Source organism: Vigna radiata, chromosome 1 (genome assembly GCF_000741045.1).
Source record: "Vigna radiata var. radiata cultivar VC1973A chromosome 1, Vradiata_ver6, whole genome shotgun sequence".
Taxonomy (NCBI): Eukaryota; Viridiplantae; Streptophyta; class Magnoliopsida; order Fabales; family Fabaceae; genus Vigna; species Vigna radiata.
The window spans coordinates 12,001,595-12,020,254 of record NC_028351.1 but is presented as its reverse complement, the minus strand read 5'-3'; the positions used below and the strand labels follow the sequence as shown (position 1 = coordinate 12,020,254).

The following is an 18,660-nucleotide window of genomic DNA, read 5'->3' as shown; positions in this document are numbered from 1 at the left end:
TATTATTTAAATAACATTCAACCTTCATTATCAATTAAATAAAAAAAATCATAATTTTATTGATTCTAAATACTTTTACTTTATTTAATTATATTTATCCTGAAATGCCCTAACTTTATCAATTAAATTGAAAAATAATAATTTTATGCTTATTAATTTGATAAGTTTATGTTGAGATTCAAATTTCAACTTTTTTTAATTAGAATGGACTAAATCTAGGTGATAATATTTAAGAGGAGTATAGAAACGAATAAAAGCCCGTATACTATATTCAATATAATAAAAGGCACTAACTTATGAAGAAAAAAGGTAATACTCTTTACAAACATGATGAAGTATAATTTGAAAATTTTTGCTAGAATTTATTTTCTTTCCCATGGTTAAATATGAAACTTTTGGTTATTCGTTTTACTAAAATTGTATTTTGTGTCTACTTTTATACTATCAATTTTGTACCATAAATTTATTAAAGAATAAAAAATGTTATAAGGTGTTATAATTTTTTCTCTTTTTCTATAATCTCCATTTCCATTACTTCCATAATCTTTTTATAAATATTTTTTAATGTCTCTTTTTTCTCTATTCCTATTCATCATCTTTCCTTCCTATCTGTTTCTAGTGTCCCTTCCAATGACTTCATAAAAAAAAATTTAAATCTTTCCATTAATTTATATAACCACAGTCAGGATTGTCTAGTCGTCACTAGAAAGAGAGTCAAAATAAAAATAAAAAAACTCTAATAATATTATTTATTAATGAGAATATTTTATATTTTTATAAGGTGTAGTTTGAAGTATAAACAAAATACAACTTTAATATATTAATAAAGAAGAAAAGTGTAACATCTCATAAATAAAACATTATAAAATCAATAAACCAAAATAGATAGGTAGAACATATATTAATACAATTATTCAAAATAATAACTATAATAAGAAAATATAAACAAATCAACTATGGATCACATTATTTTTCAAAAGAAAGAACTCATATACAAAACAACTACCATAAATTATAGAACTATTTAGCAGCATCTTCGTCTACCTTCCATCAAAGGTGTATCATTACCTAACTCACCATTTACTCACATTGCAAAAGAACAACAAAACATAAAAGAACACAACATAAGTTAGTGAACAAAAATTTATCACAAGATGTTTAAACTATATCAAATACGAGCTAAGCATAAATAAGATACCATAAATTATATATTTTTACATAACAGTGGATACTAAAACTTAATTATCTAGATATATGCTCATGAAATTGGAACTCACAAGAGTTATACACTTGTGATGGTTTCTAGGCTCTGCAGAGTCGTAGCCTCAAAAGGTTATCACCCAATCACACAAAAGGTTAATCTTATTCACATCTAGAACTAGACAAAATTCACAGACTATGACCTTCTACCACTCTTCAAAACATAACACATTCAACTCTACTTGAGTATGAATGATTATTAGAGCGTCAGAATACCCCATACTAAATAACATATGTTAATGCATACAATAAAATTATAACCACCAAGAATTTGTCATTGAAATCCCTTTAACATCATTACCAAACATATTCACCCTGATATCATCACATTCACATAACACCATAACACTCATAATTTCATAAATATACATACAGTCCATTATAAATTTATTTTAAACCACCAAAGAAGTAGAAAATTTTCAAATATACACATTGGCACTCAGGGATGACACCCAACACTAGACTTCTTGCAAAAAGTGGCGTTCAACGTCATCCATGGCGTTCAACGTCATCCATGGCATTCAACACCATTATTCTCACAAAATATCTCACTTAGTGACACCATTTTGTTGCCTAACGTCTTGGAACTAAATTGTTCCAAAACTACAGTGCAAGATGGCGTTTGACAGTGTTTTATTACCGCTTAACGCTAAAGCATTCGCAAAAATGAGTGCTAAGCGACACCCTTCTCCCACCTACCATCCTGAAACTAAATTGCTCCAAACCTAGAATGTAAGATGACGCTAAGTGATGTCCTGCTACTGCTTAATGCCAAAGCATTTTGCAAAGCTGAGCACTTAGTGACACTTTCTAACGCTCAACGTCCTAGAGCGAAATTGCTTCTAGACGATGTTAAGCACTAGTTTATGTTGCAGGCTTAGGACATCTAGGGTGCTGAGTGACAGACTGTATCGTTGAGTGTCACTTTTTGCGAATGGTTTGGCATTTAGTGGCGTCAGGGTGTCGTTGAGCGCCATCTTTGTACTATAGGTCTGGAACAATTTAGTTTCAGGACATTGAACACCAAAAAGTGTTGTTGAATGCAATGTTTTGCGAGAAAGATAACACTAAGCGCTAGAACTATCGTTGAACCACTTTTTGCGAAAGATTTAGCGCTGAATGTCATTTTGTATGTTGGATCTATTTTCTTCTTTGGTTATTTGGGATAGATTTATAATAGACTTTATGTATGTTTATGATTAGTATTGTGTTTGATTAAAGTGATAATATGAATGTGGTCATGTACGGTGATGAGATTGAGAAAATTTCAAGGAGAAGTTCTTTGTGGTGATGATTTTAGTGTATGCATTGATATCTGCGGGGTCAATAAGGAGATGGGTTATGTGGTGAGAGGCGTAAGAGGTCCTAGCCATTGGACAATTAAGTCTTAAGCTCGCAGGGGATTAACCTTGTCAATAGGAGGGTAATAATCCCTTTGTTTATGGCTCTGCATAGCATAAATACTACTACAAGTGCATGCCTATGGTGAAGCCCCAAGTTAAAGGTATATATATCTGGGTAATTGAGTCTAATTTCATTTGTTTATGTGTATCTATATAATTTCATGTATTTAATCCATGTTTAACTTTTATTTGATATGATTTAATTATCATAGGGTAACTCTTTTGCACATCAGTTTTCCATGTTGTCTCTTGTATTTGTTTGTTTCTTTTACAATAACCACTTCACGGTATGAGCAGTTGAGGGGTAGGTGTTGATGTGCCTCTGGTGGAAGGTGGTGATGGTGTTATGACTTAGGTCCAATCAATGAACTAATGACTATGGGTACTATTTGAAGGATGCAAGAAGAATTACAGGATGAGACACCAAAAGGAAGTGGAACATGGTAAACTAAGCTATCTTAGAAAGTAGCGGATCGCCCAACGAGTGCTTAGGCACACCGAGCGAGGCAATTGCCCAACGACCCATGTGCAAGCCCAACGTCAACATCCAGCAACCAATGCCCACATTTTATCTTCTTTTCCACATCTGTTAAATTATTTAGGTGTGCTTTTCCATGTGGCATTTGATCCACATATCACAGTTGATGATCAACAATGCATCACAGGCACAAATGGGGGGCTGAATTCCTTATAAAATCAACATCTCACACTATGTATGAGACACTTTTGAGTATAGTAATGACATGTTATTAAGATCACTCCAACCTTTTTTCTTTACTTGAAAGTCACTAGCTAAAGAGACCTTAAGCCTCCTCTAACCTCTTTCCATAACTAGACAACCTCACCTAGTCTGAATCCACCATAAGGACCACTCCTTCTATCCATCACCTCATATACTTTTACTTTCATCTTCTTTCATTGCCATTCATTTTTACATGTCAATTCACTATTGTACGATGAAGATTAACTTAAGCATCAAAAATATAGAGCCATTATGACACGAAGTAGTTTTCTTATATTTGTTGTAATTATTACGTATAAGAGTTTTCTAAAACTCTAAGTAATACTTAATTATTTTATATACATTTTTTTTTAAAGTTAACTATATTAATTCTATATATGTATTTTGAGACAATTTATTTTTGTTTTACCGATTTTATAATGTCTTGTTTTTATCAACCGTAAATTATTAAAAATGAAATGTTACAAATTGAATCAAAAGTTAGATATACTTTATACTATATTTTTACCAAAAAAAATTCACTTCAAATAGTTTGATAGCATTAAATAAGATTAGTTCTCATAAAAAAAAATATACAATCTTAAATTAAAAATCTCCCCAACCAAACGATCCATCTAAAGTATATTATTTCAATATATTTGAAGACAATTTTTATAATCCAATATTCAATAAATATTACATTAATAACTAATTTATAGTAATTTAGTATCTAATTATCTTCATGGTTACACTGCTATTATTTTAAAAATTGTTATTAATTTGAACTCTGATTTGGATAAATGTCTATTTAATTATAGTTCATTTTTCAAAAAATTCATTAATATATTATTTTTATTTCATAAATATTTATAATATTCAATATTTTTCGAGAAACACAAAGAAAAGGTGTTAAAGTTCAAGTGCGAAATCACAACATCTATATTTAGTGAATACGGATGATATCGACAATATATATTAAAAAAAATCTACAAACTTATTGTATTGAGGGTTTTAGTTGAAAGTGATATTAGTTTTAGTTAAGTGATATTTTGAGTCTTAAAATATTTTTATACTCATTTTATATTATCCTTCACCATCTTTCACCTTTTTTATAAATATAAAACTTCACAATGTCAAAGGATGTCAAAGTTTTTTTTTCTTTTTTTACTTCTACATATAATTGAGTTAAATATGATTTTAGTTCCTTAACTTTTAGTAAAATTTGAAATTAGTCGAGTCAAAACTTTATTTCAATTTAATTCTTCAATTTTAGAAATGTGTGAATTTAATCATTTTAACCAAATTTTGTTATGTTTATTTGACGTTTCAAATATATTTCTCAATTACCATTGAAATAGAAATGTGTCGAACAGTGTAAGCAACTCAAATGTTATCATGAAACATGTTTGGAACATCAAATAAATTTAACAAAATTTGGTTAAAAAGGCTAAATCCATGCATTTCTATTGTTGGAGACTAAATTAAGTAAAAAATTTTAGGTTAAATATGTTTTTTGTTCCTTAATATTAAAAAAAAAATTGGAATTAATCTCTCTTTAAAATTTTTACCCAATTTGTAACATCCCAATAAATATAACTAAAGCTATAATTTATTTTAGGAGTTATCATGAACAATAAAGGAGAACAGTAGTGAATAAGCATAGAAGTAGGAAATATACTTCAAATTTAAAATTGTACAATCATTAATATTGAAAATAGTATTTTACAAAATAGATCGAACGGTCTTGATTTCAGTTCATTAACCTAACGATCAACCTCAAAAAGGGGGGTCCCTATACCGAACGGTTTTACAAAACATTAACCGGACGACGAACTAACTAGGCAATGAAAACAACTATACTAAGGACCTCACGGCCCTGCATAACTTTCAGGCACGGCCTCCACGGGGCGCTCGGCCTGCACGACATCCTCCAGAGTGTCTTCCAAGGTAGCTTCCAATGTATCCTCTGCTCACACCCGAAAGGATGATCATTTGCAATAAAGTGGATAACCGAACGGTCGAATACCGAACGACAACATGGACCAAGACGAAACAGATAAGGGTAAGCTTATGTAAATTTAATTTATCATTTCATCATACAAGTAAACATACAAAACAAAACCAATCAATCATGCAGACATACAATTTCTATACATGCCTACTAAGTGGATTAAATTAAGACCGACTACTAAGACACTGTTTGGACGGTATGAACCTGTAGCTCGGTCGTCCCTAGCACCCGGTGTGGTGTAGTAGCTGCCTTTACTTATCAGCTGCCACCCGAGGTTAGTCCTACAACGATCATCTATTCTTATGACCGCGAACCTCCTGTCATTCCCACGCATGAGTGACCTCTCTCTATATGAGAAAGTGTCATCACGGAATATCAGGATCAGGACGACACCAGAGTCATTCCCACGTTCATACTTTACCAATCATCACCAATTCATGAGACATTCCTCCATTGGAATTCCCTTACTCAGCCACATTCAATCAAGGTTCATTATCACTTACAAACTGTAAGGATGTTAATAAAAGTACCAAAATACCAAAGACTGAATTATAATTAATAGTGACCGAACGGTTTAACCGAAATGGGAAACTGAGTATCAAGATTTTAAATAAGTGCCCGGACGGTCAAATCAAAGGTGAGACTGAATAACAGAAGAATGTCAAACGGTTGGCCGGATGGTCCGGCAAGGAATAAGACCGTAACCCAAAGGATTGACTATAAGTGATAGTCATCCGGACGGTTTGGCAAAAATGTTATAAAGCAATCACTAATCATGATCGAAGGCTGGTCTATGACCGGACGAATTAAGAAAGAAAAGACTCTTTAAAGAGGTAAAGGACTTTAGTCAAATAAACCGGACGTTTTAATAAATAAAAATCACTAGATCGTTTAGTCATTAAGTGACCGGACGGTTTCAAAAGGAAGAATATCAGATTTGCAAGTTTTATAATTTAAGTGTCAGCCTAAGGCCGAACACTTGTAAGGCCGGACGCTTGGTTTATGACCAGCGTTCTTAAGTACTATCAATAAGACAATTAAAGGAAACCAGCTAAGTTTAGTTACCACGCTAGGCCGATCACATACTCATATCAGTGCAGAATTTATAATTCATACTTCTCATACCAGACATACAACAACATACCATATTTCAATCCTAAGAAATCAAGCAACATACTTTTAGATATTAAACATACATTAAATCAAGCATACGTTCAAACCATACAGAGAAATTATAATTAAACTTTATAAGCTTCCCTTACCTCTAAACCCAGTTAGTACGTCAAAGGTTGGTTGATAGCAATTTATCTCTTCTAAGGTTTTCAAAGTCTAGAATCAAATACAAAAATAGGCTCAGAGGAATGGTTTCACAAATGCATGCAAGCTTTAAAGGAACATGCATGCAAGAAGGCTAAGGAACTTCAAGGGTTCTGACACTTACCAGTTCAGAATGAGATTCTGGTTGGTACTGGTTGAAGGTCTTGGTGCCGGCAGCAATAATCCTAAACGGATGCAAGTGATCGGAGAAGAATTGGAGGTTAGAAATCTAGAGAGAAGGTTGGGAGGTTTTAGAGAGGAGGAGAATTTGAGATTTTTAGAAAGACAAGTTTGAGGAAGAAGAAGATTGCATGGGAAAAGTGGCGTCGGGTTTGCATCCTACCTTATATACTGCCTCCACTAAGAACGTCCGCCCATTCCCAGTGTGCCACCTGACTTCCACTTTCTGGGGCTTCACTGCTCTGCTGTTGTTACACGGATCACGAAGGAAGGGAATTAAAAACTTGGTAGAGTTGGTCTCCCACTTTACCAGGGAAGACCGGACGGCTGACACGTGTATCCCACTAAGGGGGTATTAAATGGGGTGTGACACAATTTAGTCCTTGATCATTTTAATCAAATTTTATTATTTATTTCACATTTTCAAAGACATTTAAAACATCAAATAAATTTAAAAAACTAAATTGAACATTTTCACTTAGAGTAAAACATTTAATCAAAATTTTAAAAAGAAATTAATTCTAACTTTGCATAAAGTTGAAAAACCAAAAAGTATATTTAACATTGGATCGTTTAAGTCATAATTCAGAATCAAAACTTTTAGTTACTCTTCCGTTACATTAACTCTATAAACAATCAAATTAATCATAAGTATGAAATTTGATTTGCCAAAAGCTTCTTCTAAAGAAAAGTTGATTGAGAAAGTAGTGTGATTATCTTGATGGCAATGATTAGAATGTTGGGTATAACAGAATGACCCTCTATCCATGTTAAAAGCTTTGGTGTGTGTTCCACCTTCCATCATACCATGCACTCAATGTGGGAATCACTATAGGTCCCATTAACCCATTAAGTTTCAGTGGCAAACTTTTTCCAACCAAAGCTACCATATATATTTTATTTCTAGACTTAGTTACTTTTTCTATTATTTATGTATTTATTTATATAAATTTTGATCATTCTCATCATAGTAACAAATTGGGGAAATCATGTCTCTCGGTACATTAAAATATTGTCCCAAACAAACAAAAAGATTAAACATTATAAGCAAATAAATATTAAAAATAACTTGGATTGAAGTTTTTATTTATAAAAAAATAAATTAATAGTAACCTAACTTTTACACAAACTTGGGCACCAGGTGGGGTTGGGAAAGATCTAGAGTGGTTTAAGGGAAAAGAAAAGTAATGAAAAAGTTGTGCTTTTTAAATTATTTTGTGGGAAGGAGATAGAGAAAGAATTCATATTGCATAAATGTAGGGAAGCATGCATGCCTTTAAGCATTATCAAAAGTTGTGGTTCACACAAACATATATAAAAGAAGCAAAAGTTAAAAGATATATAAACAAAAATATAAAATTTCATAGGATTCCTCTCTCTCTCTTTCTCACTATATTATATTATATTATATTATATTATATAATATAATATAATATAATATAATATAATATAATATAATATAATATGAAATTGATGAGAAAGTAAGTTGGTGGCTAAGCTTAGTCAAGGTGACCCTCCAACTAGGAGGATTAAATGTGTAAAGAAAATGTGTATATTCTAGTTTCTTAGTTAGGTTAGATGTGAAAAACATGTTGAATTTTGTTGCTCTTGTAATAGTTTAAAATGAAAGTTTTAAATTGCTCATATAGGTAGGACATGCATGACATTTTATGAAGTCACAAAAATTAATAAATGAGAAATTTTGTGTATTTTAATTTTAATTTTAACATGTAAACATGTAATTCTTTAAAATATTGCCATTAATATTTCTTTAATTTGTTTAAATAATAAATAAAGGTTGTTTGCTTATATAAATTTTAATTTTAACACAATAAAGATTTTAACAAAATAATAAAGCCATTGAATTTTTTTATATTTTCCATTGATAATTTCAGTATAATGTACATTAAACTATACTTTGAGAAAACCATATGATAATGTTGGTGAAAAAAAAAAACCATGGTTGTTCCAAGCATATTATAATTATAGTATATCTAATTTGATAGTTGTTCCAATGTATTAAAAATTTATGGTAGTTTGCATATATATAATGTGGTGAATGGTGAATTAGGAGGATTATATATAAGAAATGTCTATCTTATAACTTCTTCTTGCAAAAGTGAGATTGAATGTGAAAAATACATTAATTGACCATGTTAATTTTTTTTATTATGTTAATTTTTTTATTAGTAATAAAAAATACAAATTAAAATGGGACAATAGTCGTCCCAACCTTTTATAGAAAAAAAAAGAAAAAGGATTTGACCATGTTACTATTCTAGTGCAAAATTGCATAATGAATTGGTTAGGGATATAAATAATTTGAAATGTGTAATTTCACAAAAACAAACAAGTCTCTAACGAAACTTGTAAAAGATTAGGGTTTCAAAAGTCTCTCTACACACCAAAGAAGGTACTATTTGTAACTTCTCTATTATTTTTCTTATTTGATGTGATTTAAACAATGAGATATAAGATGTGCAACCAAACACGTGCCTATTAATATATTAATGTTGGAGGATAATGTGGAATCATTCAATATTTTTTTTTTATCTAAGCAAAACCAAGAAATAATATATTATTTTTCTCTCATTATTTTATATTTCTCTTAAATTTTTCACTTAGATTCTATGACAACCTGATTTGGGCCATAGCCTTCTAACCACTCTCATCTAATGTTATCTATAGTTAGACCATGCTACTTGAAAGTCATGATTAACTTTTTCTTTTAAGAGAAATCTTATTTTTCATTTTTATATTTGCATGGATTACACTCTTTTTGATTCTTTAGATTTGGTGTGTAATTTTAATCCTTTCAAGTTTTAGTCATCACCTATTGCATTGCATACTTTAAGTATTGCAAGTATGCTTTTCTTATACACTTCTAATTTGAATATATATATATATATATATATATATATATATATATATATATTTTAATTTTTAAAACATTTTTAAAAGTAAAGTTCTAATAAAAGTTTTAGATTTTAAAGTGAATGATATTTTTGATGTAGTGGCTGAATTTAGTGATGCTATCTTAACAAATTTTTTTTTTTCAATTTCAACCATTTTTTTTTTTTACCATTCTCCACTATTAATTTTGCCATCAACATTTTGAGCATTATAATAAGTAATCACTATATTTGTGGCCAACAACATTACTCCATTCTCCCTACAAATATGTTTGATGTTTCCTTTTCAACATATATAAATTCAACATCCTAATAAAAACATACCCAAGAATTATATTTCTGAAACAAACTTTCCACCAAACCAATTATAACAAAGAAGTGAAAAGATCCACAGCAAAAAAAAAAAAAAAGTAGTAGTCTTTTGCTATGATCCAATTGACATTGGTATGGGGTTTTGTCATAATGTCATAATCATGCTTAGGTATTTAATAACAAGGTTCAAACCCTTTTGCCCAAAGTCTTCCCCTTTAATCCCACCTTTATTAAACACCATATTTCTAATTTTTTTCTTTTCTTGAGATTCATCAACTAACAAAACTTTAATAAGAGTTAACTAATTTTTATTTTAGTCTATATTATTATTTTCTTTGATTTTCATCCTTTGATTATTATTATTACAAAGAACATTACAAAGAGAAAGAAGAAGAGGAAAAATAAATTTAAAAAAAAACCTCATTTTTCTAAGATGTATTTATTGTATTATGGAAAGCTTTTTCTTAAACATGTTTGAATGTATGAGCATTTATAAAGAGGGTCTGGCTAATCAGTGTTCACTGTTAAGAATAACTAATATACATTGAAATTTACATAAGTTCATAATTAAACGTGAGATGAATTTTGATATCAATAATTTATTAATGTAATTTTATTTTATATAAATTGTGAAGTGTAGAAAGTAAAACTCCAGAAGAAAACCCATAGGATTTTGCTTCCTGCACCCACCTAGTTATAGAGTTGTAGGCAGTAAGAAGAAAAAACCTATACAACAAGAGGTAGCAAGAAATTCTTGTTAATCCTTTTATTTTTCGTTACAACACTTAAATTACCAAATAATTAAATTTGTTTATAAATTATATACTATTTAACCCTTAAGTTTAGCACTTAACATTTTTTTTTCACTTATCGTTTCCCAAATTTTGTCCCCTAATCTTTTCAAAATACTTTACCATCAATTTGTTGTAATTTTCACACGTTTTACCAATATTCCAAGTTCATAATAAATTGACCACGTGCCAAAAAAAAAATTAAAACAATGTTCTTTTGTAAAATTTGAAAACAAAATGTCCTTTGGTGTTTATTTTTATTTGTTTTGTTTAATACATCATTGCTAAAAGTTTAAGGAATAATGTGTGAGGATTAAAGAAAATGATAAAATGAAAAATAACTATTTGCAGAAGAAATTTATAACTGACAAAATAGAACTTAAAAATATGTCATTATCAAAGCTAATTGAATTTTAATGCTATAATATTTTTTAATTGATTTTTTTTTATCATCACAACATACAATATTTTGTGGACAAAATAAATTATCATCCAATCTATAAATTATTATTATTATTATAAAAAAAAACACTAACATCACACCCACTAACTTGAAGATTTGTTACACAGTCTCTATCCTTCACATTTTCATAATCTCTTATATAACAAAAATTAACAAATTGTGAAAAAGGTAAAGAACACTCAATTTTGTGTTCATTATAGATTCATTTATCAAGCTCATGGTGATTTTTAGTTATTTTTTTTTCTCATAATACTTTGTTTTGAAAACATTCTTTTTATTAGATAAAATTTATTAAAAATCATAGAACTTTTTGGATTCCAATTGTTCTTTAACATCACTTGTCTCTAACCATATTTTTACATTACATTACAATAATCTTCTAAAATAAAATGTACAACCTTATGCTTATGAACAAACTCATAAAAGATTAAAAAACCTTAAAACTAAAATATCAAGACACCAAACTTAGGGTTTTTTCAAGCTATATATGGTTTTCCTTACTCAATGTACCTAATATTTTTAAGTAATGTGGGATTTCCAACTCAATTTAAATTACTAACTCTACATAACCTTTCACATATCTCTCAGATCTTTTTTCAAGCAAATTATCTTCTCTATTTGTATAATCAATCAATGTCAAACAACATTTACATCTTTAAGGATCAAACTCCCCCTGCAATAAAATTATACTAATTTTACATTTGCAAAGTTAACAAGTTGTGATGCACCTCTCTCTCTATATCTTTCACTCTCACCTTTTCCGTCCTGAAACAGTTTTCTTCACAGCTCCAACAGACACCAAAAACTGGTCAAGGGATGAAAGGGTCCTCATGTCATCTGGAGGAAAATAGCTGGCTGCTTTTCCCATGATTGATGAGAAGAGAAGGGATAGTGAAGGCCATGCAGCATTACTTTCCACCAGAAACTCATCCAGAAATGCAAATGCAGCCCTAAAATCAGACCTGCTTGCACTTATTGGACCAGCAAAGTGAGCAGGGATTATTCTCTTGAACCTCCAATCTCTGGAAATGCTATCAACCCACTCTCTAACCTGGATCATAATAAGTAACACAAAATGTCAATCCAGATCATTTTCATCTATTTTTATTCCCTCAACATTTTCAATTCAAATTTGTCACTCTCAGAATTAACTTGGTTTAGTTAGTTTTCACTTTTAGTCCAGAGTTTAATCATTGAACACTATTAGAAAAGATGGTAAATATGAACTTGTAAATAGTAATTGAAAAAGTTAACAGACTTATCTGATAACAATTTGTGATTGAATGACAATGTAAGAAAAATCTTACTTTGTCAATATATTCTGATTGATATCATGAAGCATAAACACCAGACTTAACTAGGAAACAGACATTCCTACAAAGCTAGAGCCTAAAGTATAAAACATAAGGACAACACACATATACTGTTCAGGGATTAACATATCATATTCCCTCCTCTGCAAATGAAAAATAGGCACTATGTGGAAACAAAAAATAGAAAAGAAGAATAGTAACAACTTTTATGTGGAAAACCCTTCTCAATGAAAGTAAGGAAAAAATCGATCGACTTAGTTGTTGGGTTTGTTATAAACTTAAATGTATTAGCCGTTGTAGATATTTAATGTACTAGCCGTTGGAGTCTAGGTAGTTAATGAGTTAACCATTTATAGTCGTTTGTGTCTAATTTGAGTACAACACTTAGAAAATTGTAGGAATATAAATTGTGTTGTAGATTGCATGAAAACAACAACAAGAGGTGAATCAAGTTTTTTCACAATACAGAATTTGTTGTCTACACTAGTCAAGTAAAAGATCTCCATATAGAAAATAAGACTACAAATAGTCTCTATTTCTTGAATTAGATGATAAGTATTATCCTGATCGTGTCAGGTCTTTTATACTAATATGACAATTTATGGAATTATACTTAAGTCCAAAGTAAAAGGTGTGGACATTATCGTTGATGACTCAATTTGAGGTGCTACTGCTGGTTTATCTAACGGACTCAGATGTTTGTGAAAAGAGTATTTCAACTATAGCAGGTTTTAACAAGCTGAAGGTTTGTAAATCTTGCTTTAGAGATCCTAATTCAAGGTTCAAAGGTTTTGATGCTGGAGGTGTGAAAGTTGATGACAAAATATTGACTTTCATTATAGCTTGGCATCTTAAACCAAGAGGGAGCAATCATGATCTTTTAAACGAAGGTAATTTGATTTTTCTTTATGCACTTAAGAGGAAAATTAGGGAAAATTAGTCTTATGTTATCTGTGGCATCATAATGCTTAAGGCAAAAGGATTTCCAGATTATAAGTTTCCTTATGCTATGTTTATCTCTGAAGATCTTGAGCGTTTTGATGGCTTCTTGGATGGAGAAACATCACAAAAGTTAAGTGGCACTCAAACAAAGGAACTGAGAATTGCGTATAGAAGTTTCAGAAATTCTTTTACGGACACACCACTTGCACTTCGACGATCCAGGAACCTCCCAGTAATCAACTAATTTTCTCCCCTCTCCCCAAACCTGAAAACACACCTATATATATACAAGCTTCCCAACACAACAACAAACTTAACTACTAACAGATTTCACAGCTCTTTGAATTAAAACAAATAGCTGCCTTTTCCTTTTCCCTTGTTTCTTCTTTTATGGACCTTCATAATAGGAGGTTGTGTCCTAACAATGTCAAAGAGGGTGCAGAAGATTTTTTGTTCTTTTACATGACCCCAAGACTGGATCAGAACACGTAATTTATCAAGATGAAAGAAAGTTGTTAGCATCAAATTGGGGGAATTTGTTGACAAGTGATGCAATGCCTCCTACAAGTGACGAAGATTTGAAGATATCAACCTTATGTTGGATCTAACATTTATGTGTGTCTAGTTTGATTATTAGTTAAACTGTATGGGATAAGATGTTAAAAGACAAAGGAATGAGGTTTTAAAAGTTGTAGAAAAGTTACTTAGACATTTCTGATTCCATTAAACTGTTCAACGTGAAATATGAAAAATAAAAAAAGAACAAATTATATCAGATTTACATATTAGAGAATAGAAGGCAACATCTGAAACTTGTCTGACTTAATTGATTAAATCACATTTAATCAGATGTGCAACCGATTAAACTGATTTGAACCCACTAAAATGCACGAGTTTTGTTTATCTAGAACCCACCAAGAACATTTTAACAGATATATCTGCGAGTATAAAATATTGAAGGATATCATACTATTTTGGAACATCAATGCACATTACACTGAAGGACATATGTCTGACATAAATTTACCTACATCCAGGACAGAGTAATGTAAAAAAGAAAACATTTTAAGGTTAAACAGATAGTTGTCAACTAATAGCTACACATCAAATAGAACCTGATCAAAATATTCTTAATAGAAAAGATTATATGACAGATGGTTTTTTTTTATCAGCATTATATGACAGATAGTGTATTACCTTCTCAGGAACTTTGCTGAAGACCAGAGTCTTAATAATAGGTGAAACTATCAACTTCTGTGACATCTGTGCAAAGCTTGCATTGGGTTCTAAAAGATTTGATGGACCAAGAAACAAGATTTGTAGGACCATTCTTTCCCATCCTGCAGAATAGAACAATCAGATTCAATTTGACAGTGATGTCAAATGAAAAGTAACATGCTTTGTGCAAGTTGAAAACAATAATAATCACAATATAGAGCCAACCTTTTTGTCGGTTCCTTTTGTCATCAACTACAGGTTCATCAGGTACCTCCTTTCCTTTACTGAGAAGTTTAACAGCCAAACCATTTTTCGCAGATGCTAACAAGGATTCTTTGCTTATACACTCAGGAGGTTGTCTTGGGACAAAAATAACAGCATCTGTCACCAATAGTGTTTTTGAAGGTTTGTGGTAGAAAGCTACCTCAACATAAGGTCCAATTCCTGAAACAACCACAAGAAAATAAGATTTTTCATCATGGATTTACAAGGATTGGAAGAAATTTTGAAGAGATTCAACAAGTCATATTATACCAGTACTTCACAAATATTTGGTTAAGCTTATGAAAGTGACTTATGTGTTATAACCTCTCCCACCTTTCATTTCATCAATGTGGTTTGAGAACATGAAAAGGAGGGATCAGCGGAAGAACAAGTTACAAGAGTAGATTCCATGTTATTTAGCAATGTGAAAAGGGAGAGAGACACAAAAAAGGACATTGGAAGTTGTCACAAAGCATCTCAAGGTAAATAATATCTTCCAATGTTGATACTTAACCATGTCAATTGACAACATGTGATCCATGTAATTATTGACTTTACCTAGTGATAAGGATTCTTTCTTTTTTTGTTGTAGTCTATTTCAATAAACTTCATTGTAAAATTTATAGAAGACAGCTTATTTAATAAACTCTGATTAAATAAGTGTTATAATTTTTAGTTCTTTACTCAAACATGCCTCAAGTCTAAAATTATGTATGAAGAAGTGGCAATTACCAACTTCTGGTGAGCTTAGAATCTTTTGCTCTATTTCTCCAGCCCAAGGAGTGGATAAATCGTTGTCTTTCAAGGTTTTAGCACGAAAAATACCAAAGAATTCCAATGGTAAGTTCAATGGCCAACTCCATTGCCTTGGTGCCACCCACACCTGAGCAAGGGGAAATTTTCTAGAAAATGGACCAACAAATACTTTGTGCTCATAAGCAAAAGTGGGGAGAACAATATATTCAACAGGAGCCCCCAATTCCTTAATAAGCTGCAAGAAACAAAAAAAAAATGGCATGTTAAGAAGGCATAACAGAATCACCCTCTCGACATTTGTTTTTACAATATTCATGTTTCATAAAAGTAACCTTGGATCAAGTCATACAAATTTCCAAGCAGCATTGATAAGGAATCAACGTTGTTTTATTTTCATTGAGGTTTACTACCATTTACAAGTTTGCAAGCTCAAAGTAAGAGACTAGGCTGTCAGAGTGGAACCTGAATACACTCATCAGTTGGTGCTATGGGAGCATGAACCCATAAGCCCCCAGATTTGAGTTTGATAACAGTCATTCTTATGTTTGTGGAAACACTGCTGAAGCCTAATGCCTGCTCTTGTTCGAATAGCCATATACAACCCTTCACAGCCTACAACATGATTCAGAGAACATTTCCTGTTAGTGTCTCCAAAACAGAATTTCCTGCCACAATTTGTAGCAAAAAGTTCACAACAAATAACATGACTTCTATGTACAAGGAAATGCCATCAACATGCCACTAAGATTTGTATGCAAAGCCAAAACAAAACTGATTTCACCAAGTAGTTAAAAGCATTTGATTTGAATTGAATCCAATAAAAGTAGAGAATACAGTGATTTGCACATCAAGTCTCAGGAATTTCTTCGTTGTTCATTCAACCAATAATCCTTCTTATATAGCGTCCAATAACTTTTCCAGAGAAATAAAAAAAAAAAAATGTTGACATTGTAAAGGTTTTTTACAGCATCATCCAAAAAGAAATAATCAAACTTGTTGGTCTCTTTCTAACAACTTCCTTAAAAGTCATTAGAATGATTTCTGATTGATTCAGAGAGCAAAAACTTTTGCATTCATGAGATGACTACATTACTATAAACATCAAGTCATAGATATGCAACTCAAGGAACAACAACCTCAACCAAATAAATTAAATGATCAAAATAGCCATCCAAACATCAGATAAACCAAGACTGCATACCTCAGTCCTAATAGTGCGCCTGTTCAGAAAAGGACCAAGTGGGAAAGGAAATCCAGTGATGTTGAAGTAAAACCTGCCACTAGAATTGCTCTTTGTGACACTTGGGGTGGCAGAAGCAGAAGCCACAGCCAAATTGGAAAAGTCTCTTCTTTGTGGCCTTGGTTTCTGATGCAAGCAAAGACCCTTCAAAGATCCCCCAAAAAAACTTGAAGATGAGTCACCCAAATAGATGGGGTTCTGCAAAAGTGTGGACTTTGGAGAAGAAACAGCAATGGGTGCCACCATTTTCTGAAGAACCTCACTTTGTCACCATAAAGCAATGGTTTTGAAACTGTAATCATCAAATGCAGTGGGAGGCCTCGTTGGATATGCTTTCGACACGTGGAATTTGGTTGGTGGATGGTTCTACAGAGATGTTTATGAACCTCAAATTAATTGTGGAAGCTGTGAAGTAAGGTTAATGTTTGAAGTGTACAAGAAAAAAATAACTAACTTGAGATTAGGACAAAATTTAGAGAAAGTTTTGTTTTTGGACTATGTTGTCTCTCTAATTAAAATTAGAGTTTGAGCTTAATAACTCATTTGTCTAAAATTCAATTTTAGTTCTAATCTTTAAGTGTGTTTGTATTTATTTGTTACATTTTGATTAATTGAGTGTTTTTAATAATACTTTAAGTGAACATATTAAGTTATTCAATCAACAAAAAATAAATGAAACATATTTAAAATTGAATATCATACAAGAATTGTGAATTTTTTAGAAGACTAAATACTTTTATTTAAGATAAGAGGTAATATTTTGATTTAAATAGAAAACAAAAATTATATCTAAACCTATTTCATATGCATAAGTTTAATGCAAATTGCTCAAAACAATCTTCAATTTTGATTAAAACAAGAATTTAACAGTTATGTAATTTTATTATCAACTAATTATAAATGGTAATAATAAGTATATATATATATATATATATATATATATTTATAGTTAAATAACAATAATAATGTACAAATATAAATATAATTACACTACGTATAATTAAACAATATATTATAAACTCGGTGGAGTTTTGGAAAAGTTTGATTTTTAATTATAAAATGTCACTATTTTTTTAAACGCTTGTATCAAAATCTTTGTAATAAATTTTATTCCTTTCTATGCAAATATTGGAAATAAAAACAAAATACCAATAAGACAACTTTGTATAATTAAAAGTAGGATAAATAATGATTTTGATATTTGAATGCATAAATCAGTATGATTTAGTTTCAATTAGGACAAAATTAGTCCTTGAAAGCGCAAACATTGTGATTGAATGTATATAAAAATGTAATAATTATATACTGTTATTAAATTTTGTGAACTGTAATATGTAATATTTCAGGATCAATTTAATATTAACTTAATTTTTTAAGAACTTTTGGTACTAGGTTATTAAATTTAAGATTAATTATACTGCTTTATATTTAAGTACTGATCATTAATCAGTTGATTAAAATAATAAATATTAATCACTGGTTCAAATTCATTTGTTTAAAATAAATAAATAAAATGTATTTTCTCAACCAGGTGGCCTTAAAATAATTTTAATAATG

The 18,660-nt window shown here is 30.6% G+C and overlaps 1 protein-coding gene across 1 annotated transcript; it reads right to left on the bottom strand.

The window, feature by feature from the left end:
* Positions 1 to 11,832: 11,832 nt before the first annotated feature.
* LOC106775091 lies at positions 11,833 to 17,456 on the bottom strand. Its single transcript, XM_014662135.2, has 6 exons — positions 17,065 to 17,456; positions 16,326 to 16,475; positions 15,840 to 16,098; positions 15,069 to 15,287; positions 14,823 to 14,965; positions 11,833 to 12,421 (listed from the first exon to the last, which is right to left on the bottom strand). Exons 1-6 carry the CDS (start codon positions 17,347 to 17,349, stop codon positions 12,122 to 12,124), a joined length of 1,356 nt encoding a protein of 451 aa, XP_014517621.1. The 5' UTR covers positions 17,350 to 17,456; the 3' UTR covers positions 11,833 to 12,121.
* Between the last annotated feature and the right edge of the window lie 1,204 nt (positions 17,457 to 18,660).

Coding starts and splice junctions, on each gene's coding strand:
- LOC106775091 (XM_014662135.2), bottom strand. CDS start 17,349: ATGGTGGCACCCATTGCTGTTTCTTCTCCAAAGTCCACACTTTTGCAG. Junction 16,476..17,064: donor GGCGCACTATTAGGACTGAG/GTATGCAGTCTT, acceptor ATCATGTTGTAG/GCTGTGAAGGGTTGTATATG. Junction 14,966..15,068: donor CAAAAGGAACCGACAAAAAG/GTTGGCTCTATA, acceptor TCTATTCTGCAG/GATGGGAAAGAATGGTCCTA.